Here is a 21,323-nt window from a genome sequence, read left to right on the forward strand (position 1 = left end):
CTTACAAGATCTGGCCTGTAATAGCTGTTATGTCGAGACACTCGTGTCTTCTCTTGCTTTGAGGAATGGCATTTTTGTGGAACACACTGCCAAGCGTCAGATTTTTTTACCATGTTGAACCACGGTCTACTTATGTTGAGGAGTTGGAATCACAGCAGTAATTTCAGTGGAGATCAGACAATTAACTGTATCCATCTTGTAATATCTTGCAAGAAAATCAAGCAGCCAGGGTCTCTCTGGTGCATAATTAGTTGTCTTCCACTTAAAAGGCAAACCAAAATGTTACATTTCACCTGTGTGAAATGTAAAGTGAGAATTTCAGTAATCGTGAGCGCTGAACTGTGATCTGCAGTTGACAGTGCTGTCATGCTTGACATATTTGCTCAGTGTGGTTATTTTCTGTTCTGCAGATGCATCAAACATCACAGCCGCAAGGATTTAATTTCTGTTCTTCTGCCGTTTCATCTCCACTGACCAAATCTATGTCTCTAATGTCAATTAGTAAACCAGTGCTGGACAGTGAGTAACGCAATTTTTCTTTATCCCTATCTGTTCTGTCATCTGTATTATGAAGTATTTCTTGCTACCTTCCCAAGGCAGAATTTGCTAGCACCTGCTCTTGCTTTCCTTATTATGTAAAATATATGTTTCACTGCTGCATGAAATTGGGGGTGGAAAGGCAGAACATGTTAAGTTTAGATCCATATTTTGTTCTTCCCAGCATATCCCTGGTATTTACAGTTCTGTTGGGTTTCGTTTCCTTTTTTTTTTTTTTTCTTAATTTTAATTAGACTACTGGTACAAAAACTATTTACTTTTTAAGTTTGTTATTTAAAAAGAAAATTTGCATTTTACATACTTTCAGAATTTCTTCCTTTGATGTGGAGGTAAATTCCACTTGAGGTCTTCTTTTCCTACTTCTAGATTTTTTGAAAGTTGATATATGGAAACTTGAGAATCTGTGTCTTGGTCTCCTTGGGGAAGTTTGTTTCTATTTATTTTAAGTTAAATGTTTTGGGGCATTTGGTTGTAATTTATTGAATCTCATTCCTGAAGAAAAGAATAGAAGATGATTAAGTGAAATTTTTCAGTTTAGCTTAATTGAAGCGATAACGAGCACTTAATTTTGCAACTTGACTGAATTGATTCTTTCAGCGGAAAATGTCGTTCAAAAGGCTGCAGCTGGATGTGCTTAGGAAGGGCCTTGTTACACATGTTTCCATTTTATTAATTGCCAACTAGAAACTGTATTGACATTTTAGATCACGCTGTCAATTAGTAATGGTCTCTGATCTTTTCCTCTTTATTAACGTGCTGCTTCCTTGCAAAGCAGAGCAAGGGAAAGGTGCTTTAAAGGAGGGTGTTTATTCATCTAGGCTTGCTGGAGGCAGCTCACAGAGGTCGTGCCTTGTAGGAGACATTTTTAAGTTCTTCACCATCGTTACTACATGATGAATGAGCACGTGGCCGAACGGACGTGTCCTCCAGCAGCAGTGCCCAAACTGTTGGTCAGCCACGGGCAGACCGGCTCTCGCTCTGGGTGATGGCGCACTCTCTCCTTCCAGGGCTGAAGGCCTGCGTTACCTTTTCTGAAGCAACCAATTTTTTGGCGTAGCGTGCAGTGTCCAGCCAAACCCCATAAATAACTCAGCAGCTCCCAGAAAACATGCCCCTGGTGGCTGGGAGGGCCGGGCCGGCCGAGGTGCCGTCTCCCTCTCCCTCGCGACTTTCCCCCAGCCCCACAGCGGGGCGGTTGTGCCTCCATCGTGGAGTCGGACAACTCGCTGCCTTTCTGCTCTCCTCTGTCTTACGACCCACGTTAAAAATGCCATCAAGGCCCGAACTGGTGGTAGGCAGGTTTGATTATCGTGTCTTCTTCTAGAGTCGGCCTAGAAGGAAAAGAGAGGACACAGTAAGTGATCTGGAGGGGCTGTGGAAGAAACAGCAGGGTCAGTCTTCTGCTCTGAGGTGGACGTGAATTTTGGACACTGGAGTTAAAAATGACTAACACTTCTGTGTGCTTTATTTTCTCAGTCGTTAGTTTGTGACACCTGGGAAGGGCCTCATATTTGTAGGGAGGTGGTTTCTGGAAATGGATGCGTTGGAGGTGGTTGATGTGAGCATCCAAAAGGGTTGCTCACCTTGAAAGTTAAGGTCACAGATTCTCTTCCCAACTCTGACGCTTCCCTGACTTCGGAAACTTCAGTAAATCACTTCATTCTTCCTCACTTTGAAAGAGGAATAGTGTTACTTGAGTTGTGGCCCTAAGTACACGTGAAGCAGCTTAGTGCCTTTTGCAAGAAGGTCTCAGCGTATAAACTGCCTTGTGTCACCCAGGTTTGACATTCACATTATTGCAGCAGAATACTTCAGAGTTATGCAAGAATAAATCCTTGATTTCATGGAGGTGAATTCTAGGAAAACTTTAATTCTTCATTCCACTTGCATAATTTTGTGGAAGATGCTTAAAAAAGAAATTCTGTCATCCCTGCAAACGTGTCTGAATGGGAAGGAAGCAACATGTTTTGCACAAAAGCCTCGAAAACTAAATCCAAATGAATAAACATACAGAGGGCTTTCTCTTATTTTTCCTATTGATTGTCATATGTACTGAGGCAGGAGCAGTTGCTGAGACTGAGTTTCTGACCTGCACTCCATCCGATGTCTCAGATGTTCCCAGAGCTGCTGTGGCCATTCACAACAAATTCCTTCAGCGTTTTATAGAGGGAGGTCACAAGAGCTGTTGGCTGGAGTGCTCAGAAGACTGCTTTCAGCTTTGGAATAGCTAATTTCCAGTGTAGAGCATTGTTATAAAGCCAGGAACTGCTATAAATAAAATCACTGAAATGGAAGTTGAGTTGAACTGTGCTGGAGGAGGTGGTTCTGTTTACAGTAAAGTATTATTGTTCACCTTGACTTTTAGTCTAAATAGACAGTAGATTACAGAAGCAAGCAAGCAGTGTTGCCTAGTCATGTTCTTCAGGTCTGGGACTCTAGAAGAACTCCTTGGAAAGGCAGTCTAAACAAAATTAATGCATGAATCTTGCTAGGAATTCTTCTATTTAAATGCCTTTCGTTGGGTCCCTGCAGGGTTGTTCTGCTTGTGTTGGAAAAGTGCACACGTAATTTTAGTCAAATCACCTTCAGGCGATTGGCATTTATCACTAATGGCAGAAGGAAGATTTCAGGAGACTTTGCTTTGCATTGCTTGCATTGCGTTGAATATTCCCCGGATAGTATTTTTATGTTCTGAATTCAGTTCTGGGGTATGATATCAGCAATACAAAAATTATCGTTGTATGTAGCTGAAAGGACATGTTCTACTCAGAGAGAGTAATAATTGCTACTTCTTTCTCTTATATGTTTAAAACTGTTAAAGTCTTTATCCTCTTTTCCCTGCTGTGCAAGCAAATTGATTTATTTGTGTTGTGGAATGGCTTAAAAGTGCCTGAACGTATGTGCTGGAGGTGTTTAATGTAGATGCTTAGTGTGAAGACCCTCAGGTCAGACCTATCCTAGGGGCTACTTCCCCAGCCCAGTCCCGCTCATCTTTCACTGATGTACCATGTGAGCGATGGGTATCCAGCAGCCTGACATTGGTCAAGTCACTGCTCAGAGGTTTCCGCCTGTGGTCGTATGATGAGAAGGCTTGGGAAGTGTAGCCCTTTGGCATCCCCATGAGAGGCTGTGTAGCAATTTCGGTTTAGAGTGGCTACCTGGCTCCTAGATATCTTTTCAGAGATGACTGGACTTACAGAGAATTGTTGCAAGGCTGCTGCTGTGTGAGAGCTGCTCTTAAAAAGAAATTATTTTTAAACAGGAATTACAGTAAACCCTTTCAATTTGCAAAGTTTGCAGATGAGCCCATGAACAAATAGCAAGGATTCCTGGAAAAGAGCATAGTACTGGAATATAAATATGACTTCACAAATTGAAGTAAGCAGAAGGCAGAGCAGTAACATGTTTGAGAAAAGATGATTGAACTTGTCATTATCCCACCGATAACGAGAGATTTGATGTCTCAGACTGGCTGCTGAGTTTGGCACCATGTTTGGTAGACTTCTTCCAGGCAAGAACTGGACAGGGTGCTGAGGACCTTTTCTCATCTTCAGACGTTTTTTTTAAAACAAGGGCTGTGAGTTTTAGAAGAAGGCAGGACAAAAGATGCATGTGTTTTCTGTTTTATTTTGGGAAAGAAAAGAAGGGAATTTTAGGTGTCTTAGTTTTAAAAAAGCTGGAAGCTTTGAAGGGCATAACATTACCGAAATGGGATTTTTTTAGTGGTAGAATTGTCAAGAACATCCTCAGGTAGATAAAGTCAATGCTGATAAAGTATTCTTGCTATACCCAGCAGCTTCAGTGTGTCATTTAACTGCAAAAAGTACTATTAAACAAATACCTTGAGTGATTCTAGTCTGATTGCCTGGCAGTTCTATCAATGAAGCAAACACCCTCTGTCCAGAGGTCCACTAAGTTGTTGGTACTCTGGGAAAATAACTGTTTGCATGTAAGTCTTCATTAAGAGGTCCTACAAAAAGATGCCAGCAAAAATTAGGAAAGCCTTGAACTTCAAGTTATGCGTGCAGTGAGACCTGCATCCTCTGGAATTTGCACATTCTCAATTCTTTGTTTCTTGTGCCTTTTCTGAAGCCAGCTGCTTTGCAGACGTTTCCTTTGCTTTGGTTCTGGTTTGCTTTGGCCGTGTTCCTCTCCTTTTTATTATTAAATGCATTTTCAAGCATGCTCTAATGTCTGCTGTTAACCCACTTCTCAGCCCAGGGACGGACTCGACCGTCGAGACGAATCTCCTTCTCCTTCAGCATCTCTCCACTCATTCCTAAGTCTAAAACTCTCTTTTCTATTGGCTCTTCTTCCAGTGATGAGGAGGAGGAGTTGGAGAGTAAGTAATCGTTTTCTGTGCGTTGCAGCCGTTATGGGTGGAAACAAAGGGAAACCTGGTTTTCTGCTTTAGACCTTGAAGTTTCACCTTGCAGATGTTGAGCTAACCTTTCCATTGCATGACGTGTAACAGTGTTATCTCAATCCTGCATCTGAATGCTAACTGATGGCAGACTGAAAGGATTATAATCTGGAGTCTTGTGCATCAGCACTGTCATGTCTCATCTGGTTAGATTTGTCTGTATCCCTGTGGCAAATGTCATCATCTGCCACTCTGACCAGCAATATAGTCATTACCTTCTCAGTAAAACCAAAATACTTGTTTTGAGATTGTTGCAGTGCATGAGGTTAACAGAAGAGGTAGATCTTTGTCCTCCATAGGTGAGAGTGAGTAAATTGCTCAGTGGAAGTGGGAGAAGAGGAGAGAAGCCCTGATACTAAATTCTGAAAATCTTGGTTCCCGCTTCGCAGTTACCCAGCTGAGCAAAAAACATACTTTGCAGCCAAACACCTGAAATCATCAAGGAGTTCCTATCTAGGTCCTGATGTTACAGTCAGAATAGTTTTGTTGGGAAACAGGCGCATGTTACGTGGTAGCTTTTTTTTCCTCCTGCAAACTCCATTGCTACAAGAAACACAACTAAGGCAGAACATTGAATTAAGGTAATTTAGACTCCTCTTGGTTTTATTTAAATAGGTTTATCAAAGATAATTGAAAATGCTTCCTATTTCTTCCTCATGTTTTATTAGACTGTTGAAATAAACCAGACCAGATAATTCTCTATCTAAAGAGAAAATTCAGAGCAGCTGCATTAGTTGATTAAAGCCAAAGATTTGCAAGAAAACTAGCCCACATCCCTTGTGTCCATACAAGGGTGGGGGATATTGTTTTCCATTCCAACAGATTTTGGTTGCTTCCTGAATTTAAAAAATCTCCACACCATCCATGTTGTAGGTATCTAAATTCTCCTTTCCATTGCCAGTCTTCTCTGTGGGTTTGTCCCTTCCTACAAGAAAGTGCTGTGCTCTTCCCAGGAGTGATACTGCCCACTTCCATATTAAAGCTCCTTCCTCCTTCCACTTTGTTGTCCTTCTGCCTTTAACAAGACTCACAATTCATGGTCCCCACAAAGAGGGCTGCAAACACACAGCTGTGCACTGATGTCGTGCTCCCACCGTAAAAAGTAATCCTAGCTAAACTTCTTGGTGGATTTGTTTTTTCATTTGAGTTTTTTGTTTTCTTTTTTTTTTTAATTTCTTTTTGTTTGTTTTAAGCATCCAACCAGTTAAGTAATTCCTAACAGTCAGGTTAGGATATGGCAATTTTGGGAGATATTTCTGTTAGCCAGTATTTATCTTCTCTCCCTCAACAGTGCTGCTGTTACCAATGAGCATTTAAAGTAATGTCGGATATTGTCTTAAACAAGAATGTTGCTTTCTTTACATGGGTTTTATTCCCTCATATTTGAGGGTACTGTGGTGACTTTATATAAAGGCTGGTTTAGCCACAGCTATTCATAAGAGTGCTTTGGCAATGGACATTTTTCATGTAGTAATCCCAGACCAGTTTGTTTATTTTTTCACGTCTTCAGGGTTCATTTCTCACGAGAGGACGAATGTGTTAGCATTGAGATTGCACTTGCATTTCAGTTACCATTCCTCAACATCTCCATGCCTCCATTTCTCTCAAGTATGGAGAATTAGTTGCAGTTTGTTTGATACCATGTATTTAAGATGTGGATTTCAGATGGCTGGACAAGCCAGTCTGTGCATTTTGGAAAATTATTATGAAGCCTTTGAATTTCTTGACCCACAGAAGTTTAATTGCTACCAGCATTAAGGAGTTGCAAACTGGTTTCTTTTGTTTGCAATATCCTAGTCCAGTCACTGCTTTCTGCCTAATGGACTGTAATGAATTATTTCAAGTCCGGCTGCCATGTGAAATAATTTTGGTAGGTGATGTTTAAAAGGTGTTCAGTTAAGTACACTGAAATTCGGCTGCTAAGCCAGGTTCATGGGACATAGATAGCAGTCTATCTGCTATCTATGAACAAAACTGACTTCTTTTGTGGGCTGTGAAATCAGTTTTAGCATTTCAGTTTTGAACCTGCTCATGATAGGAAACACAAAATTACAGAGATAAACCTTCTTTGCCCACTTCTAACAAAAAAAAAAACCCTGTGAAGGTGAGAAAATGTGTGCTTTTCTATGCTCATCTTCTTGGGCTTTATAGCTTGCAGCAGAATGTTGATCATCTGATTTTATATTGTAAACTGAAATATGAAATCATAAACAGGCTTTCACCTTGATTTTTGTCTGGATCCATTTTGCCTGCCAGTGTCAAGAATTCACCCATTTTTAAGATAAAACAATATTGCAGTAAAAGATAAGTAGTACATGATTTAAGTTCCCATGCAAGGTACTTTGTCAAGGTGCTGAAGAACAGTCATGAGTATCAAATTGTTACAGCTCTTGATCCAGCGTTCGTTCATATTTCTTGTGTTAACTGGAAAGAAACAAAAAGGCTTGTGCAATACCTAAATCCAGTCGAACTGATGAATCTGTTAAGAAAAGGAAGGAGAGACTTAACCCATGTTAGAAGCAAACTAGAGCTGAAGTGTGAACTAGAGTCACTGGGGTGTTAACCGGGGAGTTGGGAGTCTGTAAATTACTCATGTGATCTTAGCAGTCACTTAGGTGGTAGATATTATATAAAAATCCAGCACAGTCAGGGAATTGAGTAGTAGACTTTACTTGATATATGTTACAGTATTGCTAACTTCGTTTTTGGGATAGATCATTAATTAGATGGTTTTGCAAGGGAGATACTAGCAGAGCTCTCCAAGCAGGGATTGGGTAATGGAGTATGCCTGTGTTTTAGTTTCTCAATATGAAGAAATGACATTTCTGTCTCAGGCTGTGCTGACACTTGAATCAGTAGGTAGGAAAATGTGTGGTTTAGAATCATAAGACATAATACTGTATGCCCAGTTTTTCCTAACGCACTTACTGCTGTGGGATAGAGGACCATCTTTGCCTCTGAAGTCAAGTGGCTCTTTTGCATTCACCCTTAGGTTCAATATGTCAACAGAATTTGAAGACAAAGTACTGGTTTTCTTACAATGTATATGCAGAAGCCTAGTAAGATGATCAGTCATGCTACTCCTTGGACTTCAGATAGGACTGCAAACAGTGCTTGTAGTGAGGTTTGGTTGGGTTTTTTTTTTTTGAGTCCTGACAAGCCCAGTAGCTCCGGAGAGAGCCCTCTCTTCTCTGGATCATTTCATCCTCATTTTTCAGTATTCTTTGGTGGTTCCAGTAAATGGTATCAGCTACCTAATCTGCTCCAAATGCGTTGTGCAAGCAGGTTTCTTGTGGTATAAAGAGAATTTGTGTCACTGGCAGGGCTTCAGCTGCATGTCAGAAGTCAGACTTTCCTCAAGCACAGTGCTGTGTGACTAAGCCCTAGGCTGGTAATGTTTCGTGAAAAACAGAATAAGGCTTCCCTTGTTTCCCTTAGTCTTTATGAAGCACTTCAGGATTTCGATGGGAAAATGAACTATAATTTTATCAAGCAGAAAAGTTTTATACATGAAACCCGGATGTGTTGTACAATAGATTCTTTCTAGTGGTGTACAAATAAAAGTATTGTGGCAGAATGATTCTCATTTGTACCTATTGTCACTGTATTGGCAGTTCTGAATCGAATACCCTGATTTACTAGCAAATTTAACAGATGCACGTCCTTTGCTTAATAGCTGAAGAACAATAAAAATACTAAGCAGGCTTTTACCTCAGCATCTAATTTGAGAGCACCTAGGGATGCAGGGAACAGGTTTTATCCTGAGCACATGAAATCTGTTCTAAACATTCACTTCTGGAAAGCATTTCTCCTTCCTCTTGAACCTTCCAGTTGCGCAAGTTAAGTTTTTAAAATCAGTGGGCTAAGATTGCAGTCTAACATGTCATCTCCCCCCTACCTCCGATCTCTTCCAGGTACGCAGGCGTTCGGCAGCCCCACGGGTTCCTCGGTTCAGAGGTACGGTATTCTGGGGGTACCATGTCTCTTCTGGTGGGACTCCTGCAGCGGGCTCTGGTTTGGGCTCCCAAAAGCCTTCCTGGCACCAGTGTGCTTCAGCTGAAATTGCAAGTGTCAGGCTTGTGAAAATCAGTCCAGTGTGTCTAAAGGCTGAAGAATATTTTAGATCATAGAATATGAAAGTCATTCTAGTTCTTACCTCTAACAAGACTGCGTGTTTGTTCATAGATATAGTATTATATCAGGTTATCTGTTATGGAACAATCTAGATTACCCTGAGTTATATTTTATGCTAGAACAAATAGTTGTTCCTCTCCTTCATTAATTCTGTCTGCATTTCTGTAACAAAGGCCAAAACAATCTTGTTTTTGTATGTTACTTTTCGTCTTTGCAAGATGTAGAGAGATAATCTTTCTGGTGGGGGCTGGCTTTAGAAGCACTTCCCTGGAGGAAGGACGTTTGTGGCACCAAAGGAACTGGGTGTCTGGTCTCTCTGATAGACTGGGCTTTATTTTGTGACTGAGAGGCTCATCACCTCTGCTCACTGCCCATTCCTCCTCCTTGATTTCATGTGTCTTTTTGTCATTCCACTTATGGTTTGCATTGTACTTATTGACAGGCTGTGTCCTTTTCTTTAATGCAATAACAGTTTCCTCTGTAATTTCTTACTCTTCCGTAGAAACTGAAGAAGTCATAAGCTTGTGCATGTAAAGACTGGCAGAAAATATCTGGCATCCCAGAAATGCCTAAATTAATACAAATAACCATTGCTTTTTATTACTTACTATTGGCATTCTCATTTCTCAGGGGAGGCTTTGCAGATAGTGTGGTTTCTGTTAAAGATACTGCCTTTTCAGAGTTCATTAGATGCCTGTCTCTGGAAGAGGCTCTCTCTTTAAAGGATGAATGCATGTCTTAACCCTTTGTCTGCTCCGCATCTGGAATATTGATGACCAAGTGGCTGACTGTATAACTGCAATATTGGCCATGTAAATGGGCAGGTGCTGCAAGCTCGTTAGTGGTTATTTGGCGCTGGGAGCAGCAGAGGGTGCTATGGCATGGTTTGAGAATGGAGATTGCTTAAAAACAGATAAAAGGATTCCTTGAAACATAAGATAAATTATTGGATTGGCATTTTGTCTTCACTTTGCCTTTTCTTGTATAACATCATAAAGCAAGTCGTGACTATTGGGTAGTAAATGCATTTGTCCTTCAGAAAATAATCTATCCATTTAATAGATGCTTTGGGAGAAAAAAAAAATAAAACCAAGCTCTTTCTTTTTTTATTTTAGCATATCCGAAGAAAGCAGCAGCGTCCCTGCTGGTAAAGGTGCAACAAAAGTCAGTCGCACCTTCAGCTACCTCAGGAATAAAATGTCCAGCAGCAAGAAGAGCAAAGTAAGTGCTTCTTGTGATTTACACAGCTGTGAAATACCCAGAGGTAGCAGAGATCAGTAGTGTATTTCCATAGGGTAGTATTTACATCTTTTCCTGACTTTCTTTTCTTTTTTCTTCCTTTTGCGAGGAGAGGATTATTTGTGGGGTAATAGGGAATAGCAACATGGGAAATTTTAGCACCCCAAAATTAAAATGCACTTGAGGTGAGTTTTGCTGTGCAATTTTTTTGCCTCTTTTCCCCACAGAATGAAGCTTCATTTATCGTAGAGACTAGATTGTGCTCTGATGTGAGTTATGGCTTTACAGTTATTGATGGGTCTAATTTTTACAGAACCTGAGAAGTGTTTAATAAAACGAGGACAGAAGCTGTGAGAAGGGGCTGGTTGCCAAAGGCTGTATTGTGTTTCACTTTTGTTTTCACCTTTGCCACAAAGTTCCTGTGCACTGCCGAAGAAGTTGCACAGACCATGACCTTTAGTGATGGCCAATATTTATATTTTCTTCTTTTTCCCGTCCTTGAAGCCCTGGGATTTAATTTGCTGAAGGTTAAGCGCTGCTCAGCACAGCTGCATTTCCTGGGAACAGCATTGATTACAGAAATAATTGCATTAGTGCTAAATACTTCACATAAACAGGCTGTTGTTGCCTTAGATTGCCCCCCAAAGATGAATATATACTTGGAGTTGGTTTTTGTGTGTTTTTTTTTTTTTGCTTGATTGGGTTTTTTACTTGAATCTCACTTGGTTTACCATGTCTCACAGAAGGTAAGAGCACTTTACCTCACAGTGGGCAATTTATATTCTATAGTTAGCCGATGTGTAGCTAATATGTTCGTAAATACTGTTGGAAGGCCCCTGAGACATGTAATTGCATTTTCTGATGAAAGTAGCAAACAGGGAACAAAGGGTGGCGTAATGAGTATTGTGCCTGTCGCAGAATGAAGCTGGGCTGAAGCACGTAGGTATCACGTTTCATCTGCACAAGCAAACTTGATTTTAGCCTTTACCATCATAAGCACTTGATGTTTCAGCTTGTGTTCCCCTAACATAGCTGGGTTTGTGTGCTCTCCTGGTCCAACGCACGTTTCGACACACGTGGTTGGAAGCTTGCATCACCTTTGCAATGAAGTACCAGCTGTAGTGAGATCAGTCATCCTAACACACTTCCTCTTTATGGATCTGCCTTTAAAGATTCAGGCTGCAGGTACCAGCGGCTCAGAGCTGCTGTTGAGCAACTTTAAGCCAGTGCTCTTCCCTGCTGCAAAGTACAATGCAAAAATAAAAAAATCTGTTTACATAGAAACTTCTGTGCAAACCACTAGTGAGAAGTTGTGGAACACATTGCACAGCCTGTAGTCGAGGCTGGAAGTTCGTTAGCTGCTTCTTGCAGTTTGGGTGTATAAACTTTAAAGCAAGAACTGGGCATATATGGACAGGTAGGAAAATACGACAGAAGTGCTTTGAGACATTTACTCTGCCTTTGTTCAATAAGTGCAGTTCCGATTTCACTGATTTCATGATTGTATCTGAAATTGTTGGTAAAGAGTTGCTTCAAAATCTCAACAGTAATAGTACAAAAATTGCAGCTCGTAGCAGTTCTGATATTTTTACTAACTGAAAATCCATAATATCATTCAAGTTACAATTTTGCCTCTGCTCGCAGTGAAATGTTTGCGTTATGTACATTTTTAGAGCTTCAGCTGTAAATAATTTGACATAAAAATTCTTGGGAACAGAAGCATAATGGCTGATGAAAACCTGTAAGAGTTAAAAAGAAAAACAGCAAACCTTGAAAGAGGAAGTTGGACAGGAAGAGGTGGTTTCTGCTGCTGTCTGGGCTTGACAGAAATGAGTAGCATGCACCAATTTGTGTTTGTGAAGTCTAAACCATGCTATATCTCTGTCAGTTAGGAAAACAAAATACTTATTTTCTTCATTTTGGTAGAAAGCTTATGGTAATGAAGACAAAAAAATTAGCATGAGTAATTTCTCTTTTTTCTGTGACTTGTGCCGTTATTAGGCAGCGTTGTACCACCAGTAGCATTTCAGTGTATACAGTAAGAGTTGTGAGTGTTTGAAAAGAGTAGGAGACAGGGAATATTTGTGACCCACGGAGCAGGAAGAGCACAAACACATGAAGCCTTTCCGTCTGGGAAATCTTCTGCAGCACTTTGTTTACTGAAGTACTACACGGCAACACTGAGGTCTGTTAAAATACACTTTTTCTGTATCCAAACGTCACAGAGGGTTTGATTTACCACCCTCTGCGTTTTAAATGGGTGGTCTCCTATTGACTTGTGACTTCTAAAATATTAATCCCATCCTTTCCTGCCTGTATATTTTTTTCTTAGCAGTGGAAGCTAGTGTAGGGCAAGATGAAAGCGGTAGCAAAGTAGCTGAAATCATCTTGAAGGAAGTTGGTAGCAATTGTTCTGCCCTCCCCCTTTTGCTCAGTGGCTGCCGTACCCCGTGGCCACCCCTGCTGGTGGTTCTTGGCTGTCGCGATGGGCTGATGCTGGGGGGGAGCAGCTCTCCTGTCCCCAGGGGAAGGATGTCGATAAAATGGAATAAATTTGCCGAAGTACCTCAAATAACAGTGAAGCTAGTGGGACTTAAGCACTGGGAGGTAAGAGCTTTGTGGTTGTTTTGGAGTGGGATCTGCCGCTGCAGCGCAGTCCGTTGCTTTGGGCCATACAACCGCGTTGCGGTACCGCCGCGTCTGTCGGTGTGGGTGCAGTTGTGCTTCGGGCCACGCCGGCTGCTCCAGTAGCGCAGGAAAATGGGTTTGTTCTTAGAGTTATCTTTAAGAAAATTCCAGTAACTGTCACAGAAAAAAAAAAAAAAGAAAAAGAGAACAATGAACGAAGTGTTGTTTTGAGACCTTGTATTGCAGGGGTATGACTGACATCCCGTGTGTGAAGTTTGCCGTTGCCGTGTTCAAAGTGGTGCACCCGTTTCCTGTTTTTCGTGGGGTCGTTCAGCTTTAATTAAAACGTGTTTTTACAGTGATTTTTACGAAGATAGGGTATTCTTGTAGACTCCAGAATTACTGGGCTTCACAATAAACATCAGATACATTCAAAGTATAGGATGGTGAATCTCCTTGCAGCATTTTAAGCATGAAAGTTGCAAGATCTGCCTTGAGCGTAGAGTGATCTTTTCTCTTCGAGCTTCAAAACTCCAGGTGTCAACTTGGTACCATCAGCCAAGGACTAAACTGCAGTTTTAGTTCTTGAATCCTGCCAGGCTGGATATGGTTAAAGGCAGGCAGGTCAGCAGATGGAGAACGGGGCTGTAGAGGTTTATGGAGCTGTCGAGGTTTACATGGGGTGGTGATCTGAGCTGATGGCTCAAAGAAGGCAGAGATGTTCCACAAAGCAGACTCCTCCTGGTGGGCTTTCTGCTTCAGACAGGATTATTCTGTACAGTAATGCTCCTGGTTTTGCTTATTTGCAGAACAAAATAACGTTTGGGGCCAGTAAATAGACTTTCTGTTTATGAGACTTTGTAGGGAGAGACTTCAACACTGGCATTTTGCCTGGAGTGTGTTGCGAGAGGGGAGACCTTAGGCTGAGTTACTTATTATTTGAGTGTGTCATCAAAGGCTCAAAAGTTTCTCTCCCAGTGACTGCAGAACTCAGTACCACGTTTAACCACTTCATGGTAGTTGCTCACATGGGCTGCTCTGCAGCTCTCTGATATTTAGGCTGTGACAGTATTTAGCAAAGGGCACATGTCATATAAATAACAAAATGCAAAGATAAGCTTACAGAAGCCTCTGTAAGTTTCTGGTTAAGCTTCTCTTTCAAGGGCCATGAAATCTGCAGTAACAGTTAAAATACAGATCTGGAGGTGAATTGTATGGTAAACATTTTGTAGAGTGGTACACAGAAAGACAAGGAGTTCCTATAATGCAAATTTGAAATTTTTCTATGGAGTTTCCTTTAAAAATTGGTAGAATTCGAAATCCACAAAAGGCTGCGGGCAAAAATGCTTCAAGTTTTTAGTGTTTAGAAATTTTCTAACCCAGGTAGCGATAGAAAGGTAAGCAAAAGCTCTGCTAAAAGTTGGAGGAGCTGACTCTGCTTGTCGTCTTTCCAAAGCTGAGTAGCCCAGAGGTTGAACCATGGCTTCTGGAAGATGAGATGATCTTTTACAGTGTTGCTGTTGTTCATCAGCCTTTCTGTGATGCCGTGTTTCAAGAGTTTGTGAAAGATCTATTTCCTCATAAAGCTTCACATAGATACTTGGGGTTACATGAAACTGTTGAAAAAGTTGCTGGTCAGGAGAGCAGAGGTGGAAATATTCTGGCAGTGGTGCTGTACTGGCACCAGAGAAGAGTTTGCATTCTTTGTTAAAAATGCAGTTACAAAGTACGAGACTTACAGGTTGGCCTTAAAAATTAACTGTGTTGGGAGTTTGAAACACATTACACGTGGTGTTTGTGTTGAACACATTTCAGTGAAAGTGCTGATTGATTAGAGCCCAGAAGAAGAAAAAAGTTAAGTCATTATGTAGCAAATACAAAACAAAGGTGGAAGAAAATAAGTGCCTTCAGAAGAGACTCAGCATCTCTGCTGGTGAGGCACCTGTGCAGAAGGCTCCGAAGTCAGTAGTTTGTTAATCCACCTCCGTGGGGGCCGTAAGCCGGTTTTTGTAACGGAGAGCCGTGCGGACACATGGCTGTTGTGAAGGTGCGTGCCGATCGATATCGTCACCGTGCCGAAGGCAAACACTGAGGAATTTGTAACTAGAGAACAGGCCTCTGCGAAGTAACGAGGCGTTTGTTTGTTTTCTCTCGGCAGGAAAAAGAGAAAGATAAAGAGAAGACTAAAGAGAAGGATAAAGATTCCAAGGAGAAGGAAAAAGATAAGAAGCTGTTAAATGGACATCTCTTCACTGCAACCTCCGTTGTAGCCCAAGCAACCTGTTACCACTGTATGAAACCTTTCAATAAGGATTCGTACTACTGTGCAAGTAAGTCGGGTGGTTTTTCCTCCTTTCTTTTTGCTTTTCATTGAATCTGACATGGGATGTGCTGACCTTACGTTTCATTTTCCTCTTGCTTAAGGATGTGGAGTGGGAGGGAAACTTTGGAGATAGTGATTCATGGAGCAGCCTTATGGAAGCTGGACTGAAATGAGTTGTGGCTGCAAGGGGGTGTACTGCAGCCTTCTCCTAGCACACGCTCGGACATCATAGCATCCCGCAGGGTTTTCTGCCCCTGCTTGCTGGGATGTATCAGTCAACTGGAGGACTGTGATTATCTCAGCTGCGTGTTACGGCTTGGGGCTGAGGTGCTTCATTAAGGTGGATGGTGGACGGGGGAAGCTGGATCAAGACTTTTGTTTCCAGTGGGGAAAAAATGTCCCGCTCATCTGTAATGTATTGCTTTAGTTCTCTGAAACACTGCTTTGGTGAGCCCTCACTGAGAACAGCACAGTACAAAAGGAAATACTAACTCTCTTCTCCCTTCGTACGTGGAATTGCCTCACAGGTGCCTGTGTGCATATGACATACACGCAGCACAGCGCAGGCAGTATGGGAACCACAGTGGAGGGTTTCTGCGAGATGGGCAATTTTCTTCTCTTTTCTTATCAGATGGTTTCTCATGCCTGTGGCTCGATAAGGTCAGCAGCATTTGTGTGGTTGAGACAGCGAACCAAAGCTGTAGAATATGCAGATAAAAATGTCTTTTTCCCACTGTAGCTCAGAGCTTCTCTGCTCCTCAGGATTATTTTCTTACTCCACTAGCCTAGAGATGAGTCAAAGCATGTGCGGGAATCGCTCCCAGGCTGGAGCAGGAGGCTCTGTCTCTGATCGTTCTGGTAGATGAGCAGTGTATAATACATCTCCGGTGAGCAGGGGAAGGAGCAGCCAGCTGAATCCCAAATGGCAGTTTTGAGTTTCCTTGAAGAGAAGAGATATCAGCAAAGTTGTTTGCATGAGACACGCTCTGTGTCAGCCTGATGGGAAATGGAAAACATCAACAATTTTAACCTGTCAAATGTATCTTCTCCCTTTCCCTGCTCAACTTTCTTAACACTTTCTGAAGCCACTTAGAAAATCAAATATATCTCAATTTAACCTTGTACATACTGATGGGTTAAAGTAACCCAACAAAGTCATCCTATGTTTGAGCATAGACGTTCTTTCCTTATTTTTCGAAGTACAACAGAAAAGTATTGTAAGTGTTGTGTCCCTTCCAGCCCTAACGATTCTATGAATCTATGATTTGGCCAGAAACTTAATGCCACAAGGAGAGTTTGCTCTGGGCCCAGGTTGTTGTTAAGTTCACATCTGAGTGAATCTTTTCTCCCATTGCATCTTAAAATCAGCCGCCAGATGCCTTGGAAATGACCAGCAACAGAGGCTCTGATGTTCCTGTGCTGTTGTAGACTGATTTTTTCCTACAGAAGTGGCAGTGCTTTACTGCTCTGCCACCACTGTTCTGTCTCGCCTATGAGTGACTTTTTCTTAACGCCTTTTACAGCACTGGATCGTTTTAAATCAATGTCTGAACTTTTCAGTGACACCCCCAGCTTCCTGAAACAGCCTGTCAATGCGGAAAGATGTAGCATGCTCTAAAACAAACGGGCAGGCAAAGCCACCTAATTTTAAATACCTCTCTGTTTGGTCAGTGGTGCAGAAAAGAAGCTTTGGGATTTTAATTATTAATATTAGTGGTACAGAGAAGTTGGAGGAACTTCCTGTCTGCTGAAGAGTTGAATTGGAGGAATAAAGTCTCTGAAACCAGAGTTTCAATCTAAAAATTCAAAATGCTCTGTGCCTAAATGGTACATACTGAAGAGCTGCCTTCAGGCTTTGAAGGCTTGAGTGTGAATTTAATGGTTCTGAATTGTCTTGCTGCCTCTTTTCATGTACCAGAAGCAGATTCTGTCCCTCTTCCTTGTTTGATCTGAAAAATGATACTGCTTGTAGGTTTTTGCAAGAACATGCAGGTTTGTTTCTTCTTTCTCTTTTGCACAGGAAATTGTGGGATGGCAACAGAATAGCAACGCCCTATAGTCTTACCTTTACCTCTCTCAAAATAACAGAATTATTACTGGCTTTTATTAAATAGGCCCAAATGTAAGAACTTTTAGGAATGTGAGCATATTTTGTCATTCTGGATGAGCATTTTTTTCTTTTCATAGTGTTCAAGGCCAGGCTGGATGAGGCTTTGAGCAACCTGATCTAGTGGAAGGTGTCCCTGCCCATGGCAGGGGGGTTGGAACTAAATGTTCTTTAAGGTCCCTTCCAACCCAAACCATTCTGTGATTCTAGAAATAATTGAGAACTGTACACTTACAGTGTAACTAACACTTAAAATATAATTCATGAACTGTGTTAATAAGTGCTTTCACAAATGAGTAGAAATAACAGATTTCTGTAAGCTACTGAATCTTATCTGAGAGCATTTGAGTTGTGCTCTTTCATCTGTCAGAAGAGTTAATACTCCAAACACAATTATTTGTTATGAAAAAAAACAGTTTTAATCATCTTTGAAAACTCTGATTCCCAGAAATCTGCTGGCAGAGATCATAGACAGACTCAGGGTATTCCAAAAAAGATACACAGCTTTTGCTCTGGCATATAGGAAGCAAAGAGTGGTGTTAAACCATGATGCTCTTTGCATTGGTAAATGTTGTGGGTTTGGACCAAAACAGTTGCTTCAAGTTTAGGTTTCAGCACGAAGTCTCAGCCTCACGGATGCAGTCACCTGGCAGATGCTCTTGTTACTTTTTCTGTTAATCCTGCAGCACAGTAGCATGTGGTTCCTGTACTGTAGATCTTGGCTATGATATGTCTGAGTTCATGTAAATTAATTTTCCTGTCCTTTTCTGGTCTTCTGGATCCCATAATCCTTGTCTTGGTAAGAACAGTATTTGTGTTTTCAGAGAAAATATTGGCACTACAATTGGTTGCTGTCTACTACTTCTGATTTCCCCCTTGCTTTTCTTTCAGAGAAATAACTTCATCTTTTTCTTTCTTTTTCTTTTCTTTCTTTTTTTTTGTTTATTTTAAGACCCATTAGGACCTTGGCAACTCAACCCTGCATTGATTTTTAAACAGAATTTCTTGTTAAATTCCATGAGGAAATCTTGTTAACAAAAAAAAGGGCTAATTATCCCAGGAAGCAGGCTGTCTCTCAGTATCTGTAGCTACTCATACAAACCACAATGATGCCTGAAAGTTGTAATTCTCGGTTGTGCAAGATAACCGTTCAGATTACAAACGGCAAAAACTGACTATTTTTCTGGTTTTTGTTTAATTGGTTGGGTTTTTTTTACTTTTCACAGACTGCAATGCAATTGTTCACAAAGGCTGTAAGGAGAGTTTTGCTTCTTGTGCAAAGGTCAAAATGAAGGTAAGAGATTTCATCTACTCTACTGAATAAACAACAAAGTTTAAACAATTTAGCATGCAGATATATAACATCTTCTACTGTACATTCCGAAATTTCCAGCGTGGAAAGAACTTCAGCCGCTGTGCTACAGTGAATAATTTCTCTGGGCTCTCCTGAAATTCCCCAGAACCTCATATTAATACAGTAGTTGTCCCTGGGGCTCTGTGGACGCTCCAGGTCAGCGCCACAGGGTGTTTGTTGGCAGCAAATTCCCTGCGTTGTCCCCTGCAGTACACAGGGACCTGATGGTGACATGGTCTGCCCTGTGCTTCGGTTTTTAAAACAAAAACACTTCACTGGCAAAATTCAGGGGTGCCCAGCACCCTTAAATCTCTTAATTCTCAAATGCTGCATCCTGTAATGCAGCATCGTGTGTCTATGATGCACAATGAAAACTATTAAATACATATGTTGTTTACGTGAGGAACGCACAGAATTCATGCTTGTCCCAGATGTGAGGAACCTCTTCTGCAGTACGGTTCTCCAAGCTAGTTAATGTTTATACAATTTCGATTTTCAGTTCTCTTCAGTACTGTCATCACTTTCTCTTCTCATTTTCCTATTTACTGCACGTTTTTCCATGGGTAATTTTTCCCACTTCATTGATGGTAACTGGAGGGGGGTGTGTGCATGTGTGTGTGCATGTGTGTATAAAAAATACAGCCAAGAACTGATCTGTTCTGAGAGGATTCAGAAAAAACATAGCTTTTTTATTTTAGTTATGTGGCACAGCCTGATGAGAGAAGGGAGGATGAAATTACAGTGAGTTTTATTTTTCTTTCAGCCACAGAGAGGGATGCTGCAGGCACATGATACCTCTTCGTTACCCACAGTAACCATGAGAAACAAAAGTAAGAAAACTTCCTTTGTCTCTGTGTTGGTGACGGTCTGTCTCGGCTGTTCCTAACCGTTCTGTACAGCAAATATTCAGTATAATGAAAGACAAGCTTTTATCAAAGCAGGGATGAGAGTATTTTCTGTGCATGACAGACAATGTTTGGGATTTCAGAAGTTGTGCTGAAGTTGCACAGAGTTCCTCCATCCGCTTCTGCAGTGTCCATGGAGCTTTAAGGAAATGTAAAGTCATCTCAGATTTAGAATAACCACTTGACTGCCATAGCTTGCTGAAGGCCTACAAATGGTGACTCCACAAATCTGGAAGGTGCAGCCTATGTCCACAGGTGTCTGACATTGGAAAGAATCCAACTATGAGTATTACATTGATGGAAAATCTTAAGATTACAAGTGGAGACTCTGCTTGTTAAAAATACTTTTCTTTTTTTTTAATTATATAGTCTTACACTTTGAGATAGTAAAACCAGAAAGTTTAATTTTGAGTAAGAGCAATACTGATGAACTTTTCTTGGCTGCACTGAGATACATGCTGCACTGTGGAGCTACCCAGTGTTGATGGAAGGCAAAGAATAGGAATGAAATAGCCCACATGGGTTTTGTAGGACCATGATTTGACAAGCTTATTTAGTGCTAGCTTGGAGATCACTATGTGGACCCACATTGTATAATACAGATGTGCTCACTGTGGTGTTTATCATGAAATTCAGAGGTATTGCTCCAGAAAGCAGAAATCCATCTGAAGAAAGGAAAATCTGGAATTAATATGAAAAGATTAGTTAAAGTTATGTGGTAGTGTAATGAGATAAGTTATTAGCATTTCGCTGTGGTAAATACTGATGGAGAAACCGATCTCAAAAATTTTGACCAGAAGTAAGAAGAGGTACATAATTCCAGGTCCAGGGAAATTAAAAAGCAACATAGTAGATGACTACATTTGATTATTTATCAAATAAAATTAAATTCCATTTCCCAGGTGTGTGTTTCTGGACTTGCAGATCCTACCGAGATCTTTTAAGTGTAGTGAAATGCAGTCAGTTGGGCACAGGGGTCGATGTTCTTTCCTTCATACAGCTGTTTCTAACAGCTGGATCTCCTGATGATGACTCTAGAAAGGAAAGGAAGTGGATTTTAGAGCGTGGTTTCTCCAAGTCCTCCTCATCATCGCAGTTACCAGCGCAGCTGCATGAGCTGACTCTTCTCTGGCACTTCCCTTCCAGGCTCACAACCGAAGGAGCGCCCTCGCTCTGCGATACTCGCTCCTGACGAAAACACCGTCACCTCAATATTCAATAACAGGAGATCACAACAGACTACAGCGCTTTCCAAAAGTGTCTCAATACAGAACATTGCAGGGTAAGGGTTCTCTCTGTGAGCTTGAGCGTGTGCGTGTGTTATCTGTGAGCGCAGAGAAATGCAGATCTCGTTCAGAATAAATTTGGGTACTATAATTTGTTAAAGGTACAAAAGAGGATCACACAACCAGAAGTACTCGTATTGTATCTCATACCATCAGTTGTCTTCTGCACAATTGGATTGTCTGGGTTGGTTTAGTCATGGTGTGAGTTCAGAGGCATCTGAGTTGACCTGGCTGTGTTGAAGGCCACTTCCTTAGAGATGCTCTGGGCTCCAGGAGGAAATTCCTTGCCTTGGGCTGGGTACTGTGCAAGTGCCCGTTTACAGCTCAGTATAGTATTAACTTCTGTGTCCGTAATGATATGATGGA

General features: G+C 41.3%; 1 protein-coding gene across 1 annotated transcript in view; it reads left to right on the forward strand.

The window, feature by feature from the left end:
- The window catches only part of AKAP13 (A-kinase anchoring protein 13), a 144,668-nt gene that overhangs the window by 105,098 nt on the left and 18,247 nt on the right, over positions 1–21,323 (forward strand). The window contains exons 14-20 of the mRNA XM_086620560.1: positions 411–519; positions 8,896–8,938; positions 10,231–10,336; positions 15,141–15,312; positions 18,639–18,706; positions 19,530–19,596; positions 20,818–20,953. Of these exons, the coding sequence (XP_086476686.1) occupies positions 411–519; positions 8,896–8,938; positions 10,231–10,336; positions 15,141–15,312; positions 18,639–18,706; positions 19,530–19,596; positions 20,818–20,953 (701 nt within the window). The remainder of the gene's footprint in view (positions 1–410; positions 520–8,895; positions 8,939–10,230; positions 10,337–15,140; positions 15,313–18,638; positions 18,707–19,529; positions 19,597–20,817; positions 20,954–21,323) is intronic.

The sequence above is a fragment of the Tauraco erythrolophus genome, chromosome 14 (assembly GCF_009769465.1).
Source record: "Tauraco erythrolophus isolate bTauEry1 chromosome 14, bTauEry1.pri, whole genome shotgun sequence".
NCBI lineage: Eukaryota > Metazoa > Chordata > Aves > Musophagiformes > Musophagidae > Tauraco > Tauraco erythrolophus.